Below are 20,135 nucleotides of genomic sequence, written 5' to 3' on the forward strand. Positions count from 1 at the left end.
GTCTTTTTTCTTTATATGTGTTAACGTCCAGTCACACAGCTGTGTAAAATTGCACCACGGGGGCAATCTTGGTGGCCTTTCGGCAACCTGCAGGGCTTCGGGAGGAACATCATAGGTCTGACAATATTGTTCGTGTCTTAAGATGAGTGGCCGAATTATGTTTGGTTTGTTTGTGTAGTGTGTTCGTGATTGGCACTGTGTTACGATGTTGTAGCATATATGTTGTGGTGATGACCGAATTCTTAGTACATAGCAAAGTGTAAGTTGTGCTCTGCAGTGCTGTAATGAAGGCTCATTAGCGTCAACGTATAAACTTTGTACAGGCGATGTCCTGTAGGCACCGCTCGCAAATCGTAGGCCAAGATTGTGAACTGGATCAAGTCGCTTAATGTAGGACTGCCTAGCTGCACCATAAACTACACTACCGTAGTCGAGGATGCTACGTACGAGGGATCGGTATATACGTAGTAGACATGTTCGGTCAGATCCCCAGTGCTTATGTGATAAAACCTTTAGGATATTTAGCGCTTTGTTTGCTTTAATTTTGGTTGCGTTAATGTGGGCCAGGAAGTTCAGTTTAGTGTCAAACGTTACGCCTAGAAATTTATAGTGTTCTTTGACCGGTAGCATTGTACCATGCAATGTGAGACCTGGAGTACACTGTAACCCTCGCTTCTGGGAAAAGAGAACTGTAACAGTTTTGTGTGTTGAGAACCGGAAACCATTTTTGTTAGCCCATTGTGTAAGATTATTTATCGTTATTTGTAGTTGTCGTTCACAGGTGGGTAAGCTTGAGGCGCGGCAAGCCATTTGCAAATCGTCGACATATATTGAGTGCATAACAGATGATGGGATGATCTTATTTACCGAGTTCATTTTGACTATGAAGAGCATCGTGCTCAGAATGCAACCTTGTGGAACGCCATTTTCTTGTGTGAATGTGTGCGAGAGTGTTGTGCCGAGACGTACTTGAAATGTTCGGTTTGACATGAAATCGCATAGACAATTTAGCATTCTTCCGTGAATTCCCATGTCAGCCAGGTCTCTCAAAATTCCGTATCGCCATGTGGTATCATATGCCTTTTCAAAATCAAAGAAAACCGCTAGGCAGTATTGCTTGTGAAGAAACGCGTCACGGATTTCTTGCTCTAGTCGCACGAGATGGTCAGTGGTGGAACAGCCCTTTTTATATCCGCACTGGTGTTTGTCTATTAGGTTTCTTGTTTCTAGGATGAATGTGAGTCTTATGTTTATAATGCTCTCATAAGATTTGGCTAGGCAACTTGTTAGTGCAATGGGTCTATAGCTGCTAGGGAATGTAGCGGGTTTACCAGGTTTTAGAAAAGGAACTACCACTGCTTTTTTCCAATCTGTGGGCATTACTCCAGACTCCCATATCTTATTGAAAAATTTAAGAAGTGCCCCTACCGATGCTTGGGATAGGTGTGCCAGCATTGTGTAGTGCACACGGTCAGGACCTGTTGCCGTTTTTTTACCAGCAGAGAGAACTCTGTTCAATTCGTGTATTGTGAGGGGTTTATTGTACATTTCAGCTGAAGCCCCAGTGGTAGGCAGCCTCTCTTTCTCAGCAGATTCTTTATATTTTAAAAATGTACTTGAATAGTTTGCTGAGCTGGATATGTTATGAAAGTGTTCACCTAATAAGTTGGCCTGGTCCTGTAGTGTTGTTTGTGTGCCTGGACATGTAAGTAGTGGTATAATGTATGATGAGTACTCTCCTCTAAATTTCTTCACCTGGTCCCACATTCGTTTTGATGTGACTGTACTATTGATTGAAGATATGTATTTTTGCCATGATAATTTTTCTGCATTTCTTCGAATATATCGTGCTTTGGCTTTGGCCTGTTTGAAATTTAGAAGATTGTTATAACTGGGGTACCTTCGTAGGATTCCCCAGGCCTTATTTTGTTTTTTTTTTGGCTTTAGTACATTCGCTTGTCCACCAAGGATTTAGCTTTTTGCGCACAATACCGGAAGACTGCGGTATCGCCTTTTCTGCCGCTGTGATTATGACTTCAGTGATTTTTTTATTAAGCTCATCAATACTGAGCTCTGACGAAAAGACGTTTTCCAGTTTCGCGTTCTGCATAAATACCTGCCAGTCCGCGAGCTGTAATTTCCATCGGCGTGGTCTAGTTACTAGGGTTTGTGGTGATGATAGGTGTTTGATGAGTGCGGGTAAATGGTCGCTACCATATGATGTGTCGAGAGCTTCCCATTTAAAATCAGTGAAAAGAGAGGGTGAACAAAAAGCTAAATCTAAACAACTAAAAGTGCGGGAAGTCGGTGAGAAGTAAGTTGGCGCACTTGAGTTTAAAAGACAGATATCGTTTGACAGAATAAAATCTTCAACGAGTTGCCCTCTTTGGTCAGTTCTGACACTGCCCCAAAGAGTACAGTGAGCGTTAAAATCTCCTACCAAGACAAATGGCCCCAGTAACTGATTTGTTAGATTTTCTAAGTCTTTGATAGTAAAATGTGTGTGGGGTGGAATATATAGTGAGCAAATGGTGATTGTTTTGTAGGATAGAATGGTGACAGCTATGGCCTCTAAAGATGTATTTAATGGGACATTTCGGGTAGGAGTGCCGCCTTGCACGACTATAGCCACTCCACCTGACAACCGGTGGGAACAATCGCGGTCCTTTCGGACAACGGTGAAGCCTTTAAGGAATTGAGTGTGTTTAGGGCCTAAGTTTGTTTCCTGTAGGCAAAATGCGACTGGCGAAAAGTTATTTGTTATGTCTTTTATGTCACCTAAATTGCGAATCAGTCCTCTACAATTCCAATGCACGATAAAAGCCATAGTGGCAGAATTGAGAATGGTAATTTACATATATGTGCTAAGTAACTATAGGTGACATTTGTTAGTGGGAATATGCTATTGGAAGAACGGTAACCGTTCAGGTTACCGGTCCCTTTGTTTGCGTAGTTATTGTGAGTTTGTCTTAGTGCGCTCCAGGGAACGCTGATGTTTTGGCGTCGATGACGCCGGAGTTTTGGTGTCGACATCCATAACCTTCTCCGAGGCGCTGGATGATCGAGCACCGGGCGCTGAGACGCGCGTCTCAGGCCTGGGAGTTCGATTTAGCCTGGGACCCTGTGGGACCGGGGTCTGCAGGCCCGTCTGTGATGATGATGATGGAGCAGCACTGGCTGCTGCCACCAAGGGGACGGATGGAGTTACTACTGGGCCACTGACTGCGGTCCCTGTAGACTCCTGTGACCACTGCGGTGCTGTCCCCTGCCGCACCGCACTGGCGTAGGTTGTTAGAGGTAGGTGTGCTAGTTTCTTTCTTGCTTCATAAAAGGAAATCTTCTCTTTCACTGTGATTGCAATTATCTCTTTCTCTTTCTTGCGCTAATCTCGGCAAGAGGTGGTCGCAAAAACCGTTGCTGTGTCGGCTGCATAGTCGGTGCTCGCTGTTTCCATGTGGAATGAGAGCAGCGAAACATTAAGTTCTCTCAGCATCTACAATGTAGAGAAAGAAGTCTGGTCAGATTCTAACGCATTCAAATGTTAAAACAAAGCGCTACCAGATCATTTTCACGCCCGGAGGTATGCAGACGCCGCGAGAAACTACGGCGCCCTAAACGGCGCCCCGGTCGGCAGCGCCATCACGCGGCAGGAACGCGTTTTGGGGCCAGCTTCCGGAGGCCGGTCTTCACACCTCCCCATTCTAGCCACCCTAAAGACGACAAGGCAGGGGATTCATCGCGACTATATTTAAACTGGAATTACTTATTAGGCAGGTACATAGTTACGAGGTTTTACTGTACTTATTTATTGTCTTTTTGTTTAGTTGTGAAGGCTAAGAAGTTGTGCTACCTTGTTTTATAAATTGTTTTGCCCCCTTATGTAATGCCTACTGGAGTGATGATGTACTTGAATAAACAAATCTAACATTATGTCTTCATAGACAAAAAACATCTATTGTGCACGTTTCGAATACTGCAATGACAAAAACTGTGGATGCAGCATCGATGTGCCAGCTCTGTTTCATCATCTCTGTATTAGGGTAGGAAAAAAAGTTGTTTTTAGTTTCACAAACAGGAGAGGGTCCCTTTGTCTATGTACAGTACACGAAGGTGCTGCTTTCAGCATCTAACAGTGATATTTCTTTTTCAGGTTCTTATTGTGATGGAGGTGAGATATAGGGGAAAGGTATACTGTATTTGCAGAATACTTACCATGAAAGACAGGACAAGAGGGCTAAAGTGCCATGGCAAACATCACACACAATCGTCATCGCTCTGTTGAGCACTGCATTCACCTGTGTGCGGAATGCTCTGTAGCCTACCAGTCGGTATTAAGAACTGAATTGAAATGTGATGTTGTTCCTGGGCAGATTTTGCATCTCAAAAAGTGTTAAAATGTCACAAACCTGACGTGTCCGCATCCTTGTTTGTCAGCTGGAGGATTACGGCGTTAAGCTCTTTCTCTTGCTTCTTAACAGCCTTCTCCAGAAGCTTGTACTTGAACTCCCATTCTTGCGATGCTTTTTTATATTTTTCCATGCTGCATGTAAACCAAACCCATTGGCAGATTACTACTATGCAGTAGTAGTGTGACTGAAGAGCAGTCTCAACTCAATGGTAGTGTACAGTTAAAAAAAAGGCACTCGTATATTTCTAATGCATTTCTCACAATGGTACATGTTACTCAAAACAAGGTCAACCCCTCATGGAAGCAGCAGAACCTGCAACCAACAAAATAAAATAATAGAAGAAAGAAAATAAGAAAAAAGAAGACTGATCTTTATTTACGACATACATTTCCCTTTTGTAGGATGGAGTAGACAGCCATGCAGGAAGGCCTGCTTTGAAAAGAAAACCAATATTTCTTGAATACAATACAGTGGGGATGATGTCATTTTTTTTTTTCAGCAATACACTCTTAAAGATAGCAGTGAGGTGATCAGAGGTGGCTCACTAACCCATGAAATTTACCTAACGAAGTAAACTATTAAATTACTTTATGGCACATTCTCCAACAGCTAAGTTTTGCCAGTCAGTGCTCAAGCACATCCAGTTAGTGGGAATCTCAAGCAGGGTGTCTAACCAAACAAAGTACCGGTTCGGTTAGGGTTCAGTGTGCTCGATTTTTTCCCAGTTCAGTATCGGATTGGTGCAATAAAATTTTATGACGGTTCACAAATTGGTTCGCAACATTTAACCGGTTCATGAACCGAATCGGCACAGTGAACTTTATCTTGTCCTATGATGATGGCATGCTACAGTGCTATTGATGTATCGGCATGGTGCAAGTGCAGGTTTTGTGAGAAGGTGGAAGGAGTGGGCTCCCTGGCCTATGGCCACAGTAGAAATTTATAGAGGCATTCGAATAGTGAAATTTTCTAATATAATAGAATGTTCAAGAAAACCTAACGTCGAATATAGAATCAAATATAGAATGGAATATCAAACACTCACAATTCCTAGAAAAAAGCGAAATAAAAAGATTGGTGAAGTCTGTTGAGAAACAAAAGGGTTGTTTACATTATTTGATACATGTACACAGGATGTGGTGCAATAAGATATCTGATTTACAATGAAAACAAATGTAATGGAAAAGAGTAAGGGCATGTCCCAGATGCCTCAAGTAGACTGTAGTGCTAGTTGAAAGAGGTAAAGGAAATACTGTAGTGCGGTGCATTGTTTTGAAGGAATACAAACATGCTGTGAAGGGTAAAATAATAAATTGCTTTGTCTAAATCAAGACAGAGAATTTATAGCCTGCCTAATACGCGACATGCTTACTCGGTGGCTGGTAACTACTGTGCATAGGTGACCTTCTCTGTGTGTTTCCTCAAGAACTCAATCACCACGATTAGGGCTACGCGAACTGAGGGGGCAACAAAAGCAGCGCGTGTGGAAAGCATGGGAGCATGTGTGAAGATTGGGCCGACCAGCCACCAGAGGGCACGCTTATCGCATCAAATACGCCAGTTCAGTGTTTCCGGACGCAGGTTTGTGCAGTTTGGACTATACCACCCACATGCAAGTACACAGACTAAACTGACACGCGTGATCACGGTAGTTGCTGGTTGGTCTACCGCAGACCCGAATGCCGCTTTAACAGCCGTCAATCTAACCTGTATGCATGATCTTGCGGCCAATCACTGATGAGCCACCTGTAGGAACATATTAGCAACAAGCTTTCCACGACTGTTTTTGAAGCCCGTTATCACATTGGCCGGTGGCGAATTTTTGTCACGGCAATATCATCGGCCATACTGTCCAGCCCGTTAGGCCTTATTGGGCCTGCGATGTCAGGTGTCAGGAGGCACACGTCAACCAAACATGTCGCGGGTCTCTCGATTTGAGAGCTCGACCTTTACCATCGGCACCAAGTGACGTGATGCGCATTCCCCGCAGATTAGCGTTAACTAGCTGATGATTATCCACAAAAGCCACCAGCCATAAAAATGGAAAACCCTTCCTGTGTTTTGGAAGAAAATCGGAGAGCATGTTAGGAATGGCTGTACGGGGTGGCAACGTGGCAGCTTTCAGCTCGCTGCACGTGTTCCAATCTAACCAGCCGAGGCGCGCTTCAGAGAACTGCGGATGACCGGCAGCCACGTGGCGCGCGGTCAGCTCAGGAATGTGGTACTCGGCCGCGCCACCCGGGACAAAGCAGAGTTCTACGAAGCCCTCTGACGTCGGCTCCGCACCTTTACACCTGTGTGTATGTGCGGCACGTGTATGTGAGTCATCCTCCTCCTCCAACAGCCCTCGCCCTCCTCCAAAAGGGCGGGTCATCTACGGTGATGTCGAACGATGACTGGACGAACGTTTCCGTCCACTGGGAATCAAGGGGGGACCAAGGGCTTATAAGCAGCGATTGTCGGCTGCTAGTGTGTGCTCGTAAGCTGTTTGCTGTATGTTAGTCTTGCGGGCTCCACATGGGAGTCACGTTAGACTGTCGATGTATGTCCTGTTTTAAATGTAAATACTGCCAGTAAATCCTGCTCGCCTAGTCCTGTCGCCCCAAGGTCCTCCCAACGACTAGGACCGCTCCAAATCCTACAAGCAATACTTTCTAAGCAACAGAAGATCTCCATATGCTCACTATGGCCTACTATTAAATTGAAAACATCATTGGTATTTAGGGCAACTTCGCCAATGTTTCTTCAGCTTCAGAGGTAAAAAAGCACTTAATTCTACTTGACAGTAGTGGTAAACTTCATTTAGAAAAAAAAATTGGTGCGACAGACATTCGATCCATAAAAATATTTTCCACACTTTCTTATATGAACCGAGTTATCAGTGCTGCCATACTAATTTGGTGTTCCCTTTATAATAGCAGAGCATACTATACACCTCAATCCACAGGTACCTAAGTTATTGATAGCTAGCAAGCTTCTTGTTAAGTAACGTGATTAGCTGCCTGAGCAGGTGCACTTTGGTCTTTGCACAATATTTGGAAGCATAAAGGTATCTGAGAAATTTTCTGATGTTCAATTCAATATTCAGTTTTGTTTTCTTGATTCAATTCAATATTCAATTCGAAATTTACTATTTGGTATTCACACACCCCTCGTTTTCTCTTACAGTATTCAAATGGAACTAAGAATTGGCCTTGAGGATGCAGCATAGACCTGGGTTGGATCCTTTTTTTTTTCTTTGCACACTTTTTGTATGCTTTGCTTTGTCGGAGGGTGCCCACATTCACATTATATTATATAAATTACAACTGCAAACTTCTAGTTTGTAGAAATGAAAGAACCCAACAATTGACATCTCACTCAGTTTCTTTTTTTTTTTATGAAAGCAGGTGAGGACATTAATGTTTCTGAACGATGAACAAGGACAGTATGTGCTAAATACCACAATAGTCTTGCTGCATGTGCAACAGTATCTTTCACTGATTAAGCATGGACTAAAAAGTCAAAATCATGCATATTGTGCCCCAGGAAAGATATGAAAAATCAAAGTCTTTTAATCTGCTTGGCAACTACAAATGTGTGATGAACCATGGCACACAACAAAAAGCATACGTTACTTTCCATTAAGTACCAGTATTGTGGTCATTGCAGCACACTGTGATGGTGACGGAACTAATATTAGCGACTGCAGTGTTATTAGCGGCGAGAATTAGGAGTGGCGCCCCCTCGCGTGTGACGTCACGGCCAGGACGCTGCTTGCACCGTCTCGCTCGGCGGCCGTGCGCGCTCGTTTCCTTCGTGTATGCTTGGGGTATGGGTGGCTCGAGCCGCACTTATTGAAGGGTATGTCGGCTTCTTTCTGCTGCCATGCCTGAACCACAGTTCCTTCTCCTAAAGCACGCGAGTCAATAAAATTTGGGGCTTGGATATCGCAAGCTATGTAGCGTTGAACGGGGCTACTAGTTTTACAACGCACATATGCGCCGTGTCTGTCCATAAATTTTGCGTAAAAAGAATGTCTGCAAATTCAATACACGAAGTTGTGTACGATGCTTGACTAAACACTTAACATTCCCTTAGAATTTAGCTATGAGAGACATTGCATTTTACATGAAAGAAAAATCTTGGTAATTGGCGTCAGCATGTTATCCGTGTTAGAAAGACATTGCCCAGCGAAGCTGTGATCAGGATTCTTATTACTCTGGTGAGTTGTTCTAGCCAAATATGGCCATTTATTAATGCGTAAAAGAAAGAGTTAGGCGCCCATTTTTTATGAAAAAGTTTACTGCTAGTTTCACCCCTCTCTGAAACAGGCCTCCAACAAACGAATCGCTCATGGCTGCTAACACGACGGCGCATCATGTAGAGTATTTACATAGTTAATTCACAAATACGATAGTAGCAATCACCTGAGAGAAAAGTTTCGTTGTTAATATAGAGATCCAATCAATTGCAAGCGATGAAATGTTTCATAGTGGCCCTCAGTAGCCTTTATCGACAATATGGCACACCCATCACGCAACGGTAGCACATAACGGTAGCAACCGACTGTCTGTATGGCGAGGCACGCTTCGTTCGTGAAACCCATCAGTTCACTACGATTTCGAATTGAAACCATAAAGCATTTTTTTACAGCTCCAATTGGAATGCCTAAAATATTCTCGAGCTACTACAGCGCAGCTTAGATTGCCTAGAAAATTCAAGCACTTTCTGTCTCACCATGTCTCGACTCAGCGTTGTTTAATTATGCAAACGGAGAACTATTCGCTTCGTCGGTACATAAAAGAGAACCTCGCCCAACTGCAGGCAAAATAAAGTTTGCTCTAATCTAATTGCAAACATTCATAAAGAAAACACCACAAGGTGTTTATATATATATATTCACTTGATTTTTGACCCTCCACAGGGGAATTATATTTTCAATATGTCCCATACTACTAATGATTGACGCTTCGACTTCTTTCTGGCTGCAGCATGCAGTCCAACAGGCATATTTCACTAAAAAATTTTGGTCGAGTAGCCTGTGTCAGTTCGCCAAGCAAATTCGTCATGTATATTCCTCAAGCAACAAGCACCAGTACCAGTGAGTTGAACGTGTAGCACCGAAAAGGGAATATATATTGGTACATTCCATTTTGTGTTCTGTAAATAGACGTCATCCTTCAATAGCTTTACTTCAAATTACCACCGCTTAAAATAAACACGTGAAGAACCGCCTAATTTTAAGAAGCAGTCAAAGAAGCAAGTTGTGCTTGCAGAACCTAACTGCAGTATTAGTGAAGTCCTCGTGTTACTGCCGAGCGTTTCTGTGAAGAAACGCAAAAATTTGATATTACACCATAAACTACTCGTCGTGAGCAAACCAGTTTTAGCGGATTGTAACTGTTGTAGAAGTCATATATAGCCAGCGTCTTTGACATACTTGTTGCGCTGCAGCAGGCATGGTATCATAACTGTATTCTTATTTTCTATATTTTTGCGGTTGTCGATTGAAAAACCCGCAATGGGCTGGTCTGCGCTCCTTCGGCTGGCACTGTAGCGTTGCCTTCGAGAGCTGCATTATCGTCTAAGAAATAAGCTCTTTGAATAAATTTTCACAAATGAGGAAGTCGTAAAAATATATTTGAGGCGACCGCCATAAGTATACTAGCAGAGGGAACGAGGGCGAGCAAACGAAAACACCGTAGAAAGTGCCCGGACACCGCCCGAACTGTAGCAGACGACAGGCGCGCGTCCTTGCCCTGACGTCACGTGAGCGGCGCTCGCAGCGCCCCTGTAGTTCATTCTCGGGGCTAATAGTTACAAGAAACCATACTGATGAACTAGGTTTTCCTATTTTCGCTACTCGAGAACACCGTCACTCTTGCTATCTGTGTGTCCTGGCATGTGCGTTTTACAGTTTACCTAATAATAGTAGCAAGCCGACCTATAACAGCCGAACCGGGAGCTTCAACAGAAACGGTGATTCAGCAGAGCACATGAAACAAAAGTTTTGGCTGTGAGACAGAACTGGCATGGCCGAGTTCAGAAGTGCGAGCGTCTCTCCATATGCGCAGCGGGAGGCGATCCTCCGTCGCTCCAAACCTCAGGTCTGGCTGGCCCTGATATGACGAGCACGAGTGGTAGCGACAGCCATTGGGGCCCTGGACTGAGGGCCCCAACCACATAAATCCTTTCACTTTATAATAAAGTATCTTCTCTCTCTCTCTATCTCTCTCTCTCCCTAGGTCTATACTCATTCTCACACACAACACAACTCGTGAGTTGTAGCAATACGCTAGTGGGGTAGGCCAAATGAAGGAGTTCATATTTTGAAAAACTATGCTATTGAACACCTTATATATTGAACGATTTCGTGCCGAATTGATAGCAGCTATTTTCTTTTCGGTTCAGTTTTGACTAAAATTCCGGTTTGGGTTTGGTTAGGTTAGGTTAGGTTCTTAAACTAGCATCAGTTGGACCTGGTCTCAGTGCACAAGAAATTGCACTGGAGTTCCACTCGTACTTTATGACAGACTTCCTTGCACAAAGAAGCAGGACAAGACCACGCAAAAGACAAAAGCATTTTGAGACAGTTTTCAGGTTTCAGACAACAGGCGTGAGTCAGAAGACTACAGAAGAAACGTACCGAAACTGCATGCAGCTCCTTTCCTGATGAAGTTCTTGCATTTCTTGCACACTCCAGATGTCTACCTGGACAGCAACAGATACTCTGACCTGGAAAAAAGGGTAAGGCATAGCCCACCTAAATGATTCTGCAAAATCATACAGGCATGTTCAAGAGGCACCAACAGGACTAAGAAAATTAGCCAAGTCCTCCACGTACGGGCACATTCTGAAGAAAAAGGCAGTAAAATTGCTTAAAACAAAAACGTTAAAAGAAGAACGGAAGGGCACAAGCAGAATAATTTACGTCATTTCACCAGACAAGTGGAAAAGATGAAACTACACAATGAAAAAGGCTATTAAAAAAAGAGGCATGAAATGATAATCAGCTTGAAGAGGCAAAAAAAATTTCAAAAGGATTAACAACAATGGCTAAATGATAGCATGGAGAACAAGAAAAGAAAAAAGACAGGCACACAAAATAGGGCACCAGCTGGCTCGAGTGAAGTCTGCGAGTACGAAAATTCAAATAAGGCTACAATCTATGCACAAAGTAGACACACGCTACTTCGCAATGCAAAGTACAAACTATCCACCACTTTACAGTGAGGGCTGTTTCTCAGGCCCCTGATTCATGGGATGGGCATGAACAACCAGTATCATGCATAACCCCCAGAATACCAAATGCAAACCATGTTAGCTACACGAAGTAGCCACATGCTGAATGCTGGTGATGACTGCAGCTGAAACACAATTCAAAAGTAAGGGTCCTTGAATAGTGAAATTTCCTAACCAAATTGACTAATAATTTTTAAGACATACAATGAATATTGAATCAGACATTGAACATATTATTTCGAAATAAAAGCTATAAAGGTTACATTGAAACTGTTTAACAAGGAAGAGGTGTAATTACATTATCTGATACATGTAATGCCCTTTATAACTGGACGTCCGCAATGTAGAGTGCGTAAATGAGGAAGCAAGTGAAAGGTGACATTGTCTGGTGCATCACGACAATGACAGTAGTGAACCAGAGGAACGGCATATCACCAGATACACGAGAAGTTGTGTTCCTTAAAGGAGCTAAGTTTAATACTACAGTACTGCACACTGTCTTAAATAAATAATAACATATTGGCACTGGCTAATTAATGAAGTGCCTTGCATCTATCAAATTAAAAATTAAATTCTCTGGTTATACATGTCAAAACCACAATATGATTATGGCGCATGCAGTAGTGGGGGACTCAGGATGAATTTTGACCACCTGGAGTTATTTAACATGCACCCAAAGAACAGTACAAAGGCGCTTTTGCATTTTGCCCCCATCTATATGCGGGCGCCACAGCTGGGATTTGATTCTGCACCCTAGGGCTTAGCAGCACAGCACTAAAGCCACTATGCTACCATGGGTGCCTAGCATCTATCGCGACTACAAATTATAAAGTTATTTAAAGGCATCACATCTTCATTTAATCACAAGAAATGATTGAATAGAAGTTTTCTGCTTCGTGCATTCGCTCAAGAAATGGTTCCCCTTCACAACAGGCATTGCTCTCCAGCAGAAAAGTAATCGAGAACAGTCGACCACATGCATCGACCTTTCCCTCCTGTAGTCCATTGTCCTCTTACAGGGCTTGTAGCAGCTTCTGCAGAAGTTGCGCAGAAACCATTGACAATGGTTGTCAGCATAAGTGAATATAGCCAAGAGCTTCTAGAAAGCCATTTGCTTTATTAAATGGATGATGCGCTTGAAGGCATACTTGTTGTAGTAAGGACATTTAGGCAACATTTGTTGTTTAATCGTGTAATTCTGTCAAGAACAGGGCAGTTAATCAGCACATATTTAGTGGCAGTATTGATCGCTATACAGTGCAGTCCACTTATAATGACACCACATATAACAATATATCAGTACTAATGATGAGTCAAGCGAAGAATACAAACTTATGAATCAGGGCTATGAGAAAAAAATAAATAGATAATGATGTGTTATGACTGCATGCTGGACACGACGACGAAAATTTTGCCTTCTAGATAGCATTTTCCATGCAGACTGCACTTGAGATTTGCATTGCTAACCACCGTATCATAGAACATTCCTCCACTTAGCCCTCCACCTCGACTTGAGGAAGTGGATGGCAACACCACTCATCGGCCGATGTGGTCACTGCTCTTTATTGGCGCTCCACGACAATTCTCGAGAAGTGCAGTGTCTTTTCCAATCGAGGGGTCGCACTGTGCTAAACTAGATTGCATGGAGGAAGAGCTTCGAGCAAAGGGTAGTTTTTGAATACGGGGTTAAGTTCCCCATAAAGGAACGATGCTGAGAGGGGGCAAAAGGTTTGCCTACCTGAGTTCATATCAGCCACCATTACTGTGCAGTGCATCCCACCCACGCGCAGATTACGAAAGCCATGGAGAGTGAAAGCATTCTAAAGCCCCTCCATCCACATGCCACTGCCGCTTTTTCTAAGTAGCGCCAACCTTTCACATGCACTGCTGTTCCCTGATTCGCCGTTCACACCGGTTCCACTACCACAATTTCCACTTCTGAGGTTTCCGTTTCCAGTTGTTCCACTTCCAAGATTTGTTTCCTCAACGTAATGGCAAGACCATTGCAACATGCCAGCATGCCGCAGTAGTTTCCGCTTCTGGCCAACTAGAATACTTCAATATCGTATGCACAGTGCACTTGTGTCCCACTGATAGCAAAATATATTAAGCTCTCTCTCACAAAGAAAAAAAAAATGCAACTGCACTTGCAGTTTCTAACTGGCAGGCGATCGGAAGCGGCCAGGCGCTGTTTTGAAAGCTACGCCGCTGCATTTCATTCTTGCTGCATTTCATTCTTTAGGTGGAAGTTTTTATTGGAAACTTACAACTAGATGCCAGAAAGTGCTGGGAACAAAATTGCAGATATTGAAGATCCAATTTTCAGATGAAAGTGGTGTTGAATGCTGACACCAGATTTGGTGTCTAATTTTAACAAGTTTAGACATAGAAGAGCTACTGATAACAACGACCACTTCTCGTGGAACTATTGAGTTCATTATAACTGGGCTTGACTGTACCATGTTTTTGAGCTCACTTAACCACTTAACAGCTTCGCTGTAAAAAAGATGAATGCGCAAAAATTTCATAAAATCCGTGACATTATCCTGATGTCATCAGCGTTGAAGTTTGGATGCAAATTCAAAGAAAGAAGTTGGTTCATTTTCTCCACTCTTACTCTAAAGAAATATGTAGCTTTAAATGAGCACCTACAAGTCTGAATTCATTTTGGTGTATTTCTCTGGTATCACTTTAAGGGATGTTAAGCATAGAGTGTCGCCTTGTGTGTCTTCTCTGTGTCCGTGTCAGTGCGCTGCTTCACCAGCAAGATATGTTAAGCATGTCGTCCAGTTGTGAACTGCTTTTTTTCTTGCCCAGCTATTTCATGAACAAATAAAGAGCCACAATGAAACATTCAGCAAGATCAAAATGCATCATGTGCGATCTATTAAAGAAACAAAGGAATGCATCAGAAGAATCAGCAGGCCGTGAATGAGGGTGATCAGTAGAAATGAGTGCAAGGAATCCTCACATTATGTTGAGAATGAGTTCTTACCATTTTACTTTGTTGAAGCCAGGTTTTCCTTCCCAAGGCTGGAGTTGACGGTGCTGGAGAGGTCTGGTCTGCAACCTTTTGGTGACCAGATGATGAGAATACACCGCCTTCCCCATCTTTGACAAATTTACGCTGACTGGCCTGGAGAGTCGCCAGGATATCACCGCCAGGATGGCTGAACTGCTGACGTCTCGTGCTTCCACTTGCTGAATTGGATGCCGAAGCATCTAACGGCATCGAATTTTTAGGCCTATTTGCTGGAATGCTTTTGACGGAGAACATCCTGAACTGGCTACTGCCACCTGTGGCAAAAGGAGTAGTAGCCGATTTCGAAACAGGTGTGACCTGTGACGTCAGGGATGCATTCACCTGTGATGCACAGCTTCTGGTCACTGGAACAGCCTGCACTTCACAGGTAACTCCTACAGCTTGAGGTACTTGGCACTCTGTTTGTGTAGAGCTATCACAAAAGGACTGCAATGTAGTCTGCACACTACAGTGCAGCATGTTGCTTCTAGAAGGTTGTTCAACTTGCACCGCACTGTCTCGCATAGATGGTGCAACCTGCACATCGCTATCTCTGAGATCACAATGCAAAAGGCACTGTTCTGTCTGTGTTGCACACCCTTGTACCAGTAATGTGGCCTGCACTTCACAACCTACAGCATTAGGAGCTGGTGTTTCTATGTCATCATCTGGTGCTAGCAACTCGCACTGCACAGCACAGTCTGTTGCTCCATTCCTCGTGAATTGCACGTCCACTTGCGAACCATGGTTCAGCACCTCAGCCATGGCCTGGACTGGAGCAAATGACGTTCTCACTTGTGAAGCATAGTCCTCAACATCTGGAATGGCTTGAACACCACAGCAAATGCCGCTTGGCATTGCCATCACTGCCTGGGTTCCGAAATCTGCTCTGTAGTTGTCAGCCAAAGATGTGTTCACTTGCGATTCATGGTCCTTTGCATCCACAAAGGTTTGGACACCACAACTCTGTACAGAACAAATCTTAACAGGAGACACCTGAACGCCAACACCAGTAAACACACATTCTGCCTCCTGCTTGGCCACCTCCATGGCACTGCATACTGTTGCAAAAGGCTCAGTCTGAACGTGGCATTCAACAAGCTGTTCGAAGCAGAGGTGGCAAGAGACTGCTGCATCTGTAAGCTCCGGTCTTCCCAACTGTCCTTCAACTATATTGCAACACAAATCAGAGGTCTGGATTCCTGAAGGCTTCGTGAGAGTTTTATTGTGGTAATTAACATCTAATGTTGAGTCATTTAGATGCACGGCAGCATTGTTTCCAGACAGCTCAATCATTAGAGGCCTTGATGCTTCTCCCACATCAGAGTCAGTCTGGCACATTGTATCTACTGTGGGCACTTGAACTTGCTGGAACATGCCACTGTCTTCTGTCTTAATGGACAGTGTTTGTATGTGCCAAGGTGCCTGCAGACACTGAATGTCGTCAGTTTGTGTGGCGTTGGCAGAACACAAGGGCTTGGACACTTCTTGATTGACTCCTTGCCGAGTTTCCGAGAGGCTAGCAGGTGTGTTATCAATGCAGGCAGCTGGGGAATGTTGGGATGACCATAGCACAGTTCTTGGTGTATGCAAACTTGACCCTTGTGTAGATTCTCCCTTCTGGCAACCCTCTGGGCTAGTGGTAGGTAGGCTGGCTTTTGAGCTGTCATCATGCTCAGCCAGGGCAGAACTGACAGCCAATGGGCTAAAGAAAGTACCACTCATACAACTTGCACAAGGCAGGTTTTTCCTGGAAGCCAATAGCGTCTGGACACAGCATTCATTCAGACGGGAGATTGGTGTGCTCTGTGCCCAATCTGTCTTTTCAGCTGAAATAAGCAGTGGGGATTTCTGTGTGGATTCAGATGGTAAGATCGGTGCTGCACTTTCTGTTTCACCTAGCTTGTCTGATGAAGCGGGCCGTCGAGATGTCTGCAGGAATTCAGAAAAGCATGTTAACATCGGAAAATATCACCACAACTTTCTGAACACCTTTTAATGAAAGCATGACAAGCATTAACAAGTACTTCAAGAGAAGAGGCAGTGGTCTAGAGGCAGTTCATGTCATCTGTTTTGACCCAGTCATGATGAAGCAGTGACGGGATAGTTCGGAACCCTTCCTATGTACAACAGACAAAAGTATGAGACACCCTTTAGCTCGTATCACGGGAAAGGTCCATTAACATAAGACATTTCTCTTTACAATAGGTTTAGGGACCCAGATTGTGAGTGCAAGTACCATAGTTTTTCAGTTCAGATGTGTTCATAGAAAACAACTTTATTGAAGAGGCTTAATGGCTTTTGATCTGTCCACAGCAGACGAAAGCTCAAGAACTATTAATTCAAGCAAGGGACCTAACAGAAGGTTAACACAAACATTTTGATCATAGCATTGGCCATCTTGTCTAGCTCGCCCACAACATAGCTCATCTAATCTATCCAGTTTTCCTTTCTATGCCACATTACGTCTTGCCTCAGAATGCCGGGGAGAAAACGATTGTTCTTGCTGGTTTTTTTGTCACATGCGGCAGAGACAGCTATGCTCAGCACATGTGTCCAATCAAAAGTAGTGGTCAATTGTCAGGGGTGCACAGTATTCAGCAGCTTTCATGGAAAGAATCAAGTGTCAGTGATTCACCGTTCTCAAAAAAGGGGTTTAATGTGCCAAAATCATTTTCTGATTATGAGGCACACCGTAGTGGGGAACTCTGGAAATTTCGACCACCTGGGGGTTCTTTAACATGCACTTAAATTTAAGTACATGGGTGTTTCCACATTTTGCCCCCATCGAAATGCGGCTGTGACGGCCATATATTCCCACATATTCATGCCACATATTCAGGTCTCAGGAGGTGAAGCTGTTGCAAGACAAAATGCTCTGAAGGTTGGTTTATATTTCTTTATCCCCCTGAGCTGTTACAAGCACAAAGAATCAAGAACATGCCCCAAGGAGGAAGTCTGACTAAATCTTTAGAACTTTGACCCCTTCAGACTGTCAGGATGCTTCTCATCCGTGCCTAACATTCAACAAAGACTGAGGCGGCATATGGCAACAATAGTGCACTTCGGCCTTGTAGTCGACAGTGGCTGCATCGCAGATGTAATTATGTATGTAACTGTTTAACTTTTGATGTGTAGAAACTTTTAAATTGTACCTTGTATATTGTCAGGTGTCCTTATGTAAGCAATGCTGCCACAAAACTGCAATAACTACCTCTCATTAAACATTGCCAATACAGCAATTGCACCTAGAACCCTCAATGAACAGGCAGACGAGTGGGGCATGTACAGAAAAATGGCAAGAACAGAAGCCATGTACTTACCGTGCACATTAAATGTTCCAGTCTAGTCATTTCTTCCAGCTCTTTGTATTCTTTTGTCACAATGCTGAGCTCATTCTCCAGGAATGCAATCCTGCAAATAGAAGGTTGGTCTAACATAACATGGCTTTTGAAGCTTCAAACTGCAGCCCGAGACAATCAAACTGTCGCGAGGTGGTGCTCATGGCAAGGAATTAGACAAAATTAGTCAGCACCAGAGTAAACAAAATCCAGGCTAACACTGTAGTCACAATTAAATTTTGTTTAGAAATTGCCTTAAAATAGAACCTCGTTGATACATTCCCGTTACGTATGATTTCCCGGCACTAACGTTTGCAATTGAGAACACAAAAAAGGTTACCCAATAGAGCTGCGCTCACTTTTTACCGGTTCTTAAGCTCCCGGAAAACACGATTTTTTGGCACCAACGTTCAACACTTTGGCAAACTGCCATCGTATGGCACTTTTTCCTGCCACTATGTCCCGTGTAAACAAGAAAATGCACAATGCATGCGCGACTGAGAACAGTATACAGCTGCCCACCATGGCAGCCTCACCGGAATACTTCCCAGCCCTTCTCCCGTGAAAACGCCGGCACGCAGTCAATTTCTCATTTTGGTACCAGCAAATCTCTGAGGTCATTGCATGCGGCATTCAGAGCTGTCACCACCAATCCTATTGTGATAAGCATCTTCGCCTATCTGTTTCACAGTGCATGCTGCCTTTGGAAGTGTACTGCACGCTTTTAATACGCGATAACCGAAACGCGCTGCCGTTCCCTGCTGCAGGAGGCATGATGTGAGCATCATGTTTTGCTTTGGTAGCATCCGGCATCGCCCACCAGCTCGATTTCATTTAGATTTTTCGTCGCCCTCTCAAAACACCACGCAATAGGAAAACAACAAAACGTGTCTTGGGCCACCAGAGCACCACCAGCGTGACGCACGTCACCATCTCGTGCCGCAACAATCCGTGCAACACCTCGCATTATGCAGATGTCAACAGTTGAGCCAATTTTTTTTGGTTACTTCGGATTGTATGTTTTCCCGGTTAGCAAGTTTTTTTCTCGCTTCTTTTACTTTAAACGTATGCACGAGGTTGTACTATATATATGTAACAGTAGCAACAAGATAAGTTGCTCAGAAGCAATTAGAAAGAAAACCAGCTAATCAATCTTATGGAAGCTGTGCTTCTACAAATTTCACTCTACAACAAATTCACAAAACTAACAGAGGACAAAGCCCCTCAACGGAGCGAAGCTGGCATGACGACAGTAAAGATCAGAAGAACTATGACAATGCTGTGACAATAGATCTGTGACCAAATCTTTGCCGTGTACGAATAGGGTTCCTCTTCAAGAGCGTTCTTCAGGCAAAAAAACGACAATCATAAATCGTAAATACAATGACGAGCCACAAAAATTGGATGTCATTGTCATTGAACCATTGTCATTGTGAACCATTGTCATTGTACCAGGATTGATCAACTGAAAGCTGCTTGCAGGGTAGGTAAGTATTGTATTTAACTACACTTTCTATACTACGCACATACATCCATGATTGTGATGCAGCATTTGTTCTTCAGAAGTCCCCAATGGTGTTCAGACACTCATTCCATTGTGTGAGCAATTAATGAGTGCCATCCACGTAAAATTAGGAAGGCTAGCTTTCGATTCAATGATGGATGGCTGCCTTCACCTCAATATCTGAGTGAAACCTATCTTTTAAACGCTTTCTGCAGAGGCCCAAAGATGTTGAAGTCATGAGGCGAAACATCAGGGCTGTAGAGCCAGTGACAAAGCATTTGCCAATTGAATTTTGGGAACAATTCCTGAACACCACAAGCAACTTGGGGAAGGGTATTATTATGCAGTACAATTACCCTAGAAGTCAATAAACCAGGCCTTGTTTTTGATGGATGCTGGAAGACGGGTCAAAGTCACACAGCAGCATTTGGCATTAAATGGTTCAGATAGTTCCTTGAAGTCATTATTGATCTATGGCAATAAACAAATGTGAAAAGCACGGCCTTCCATTTAACTTTTGAGCACGGGATTGAGCAGTATATTTCTATTGCATACAGCTAAATTTTGCATTTGGTTCGAAATCGTGGTGCCAGGATTCATTCTGAACAACATTACCACTCTGTCGTAGCATGAAG

The 20,135-nt window shown here is 43.6% G+C and overlaps 1 protein-coding gene across 7 annotated transcripts in view; it reads right to left on the reverse strand.

Moving 5' to 3' along the window:
- Positions 1-20,135, reverse strand: part of LOC135917094 (uncharacterized) — a 146,381-nt gene that overhangs the window by 18,198 nt on the left and 108,048 nt on the right. For all 7 annotated transcript variants that reach the window (XR_010569177.2, XM_065450586.2, XM_070529237.1 and 4 more), the window contains 4 exons: positions 17,979-18,069; positions 14,629-16,587; positions 11,038-11,126; positions 4,407-4,540 (listed from right to left, as the gene is read on the reverse strand). Coding sequence is in view for 6 of the 7 variants with exons in the window: in XM_065450586.2 (XP_065306658.1) it covers positions 4,407-4,540; positions 11,038-11,126; positions 14,629-16,587; positions 17,979-18,069 (2,273 nt within the window). In the remaining variant the exon portion in view is untranslated. The remainder of the gene's footprint in view (positions 1-4,406; positions 4,541-11,037; positions 11,127-14,628; positions 16,588-17,978; positions 18,070-20,135) is intronic.

The sequence above is a fragment of the Dermacentor albipictus genome, unplaced genomic scaffold, assembly GCF_038994185.2.
Source record: "Dermacentor albipictus isolate Rhodes 1998 colony unplaced genomic scaffold, USDA_Dalb.pri_finalv2 scaffold_19, whole genome shotgun sequence".
Taxonomy (NCBI): Eukaryota; Metazoa; Arthropoda; class Arachnida; order Ixodida; family Ixodidae; genus Dermacentor; species Dermacentor albipictus.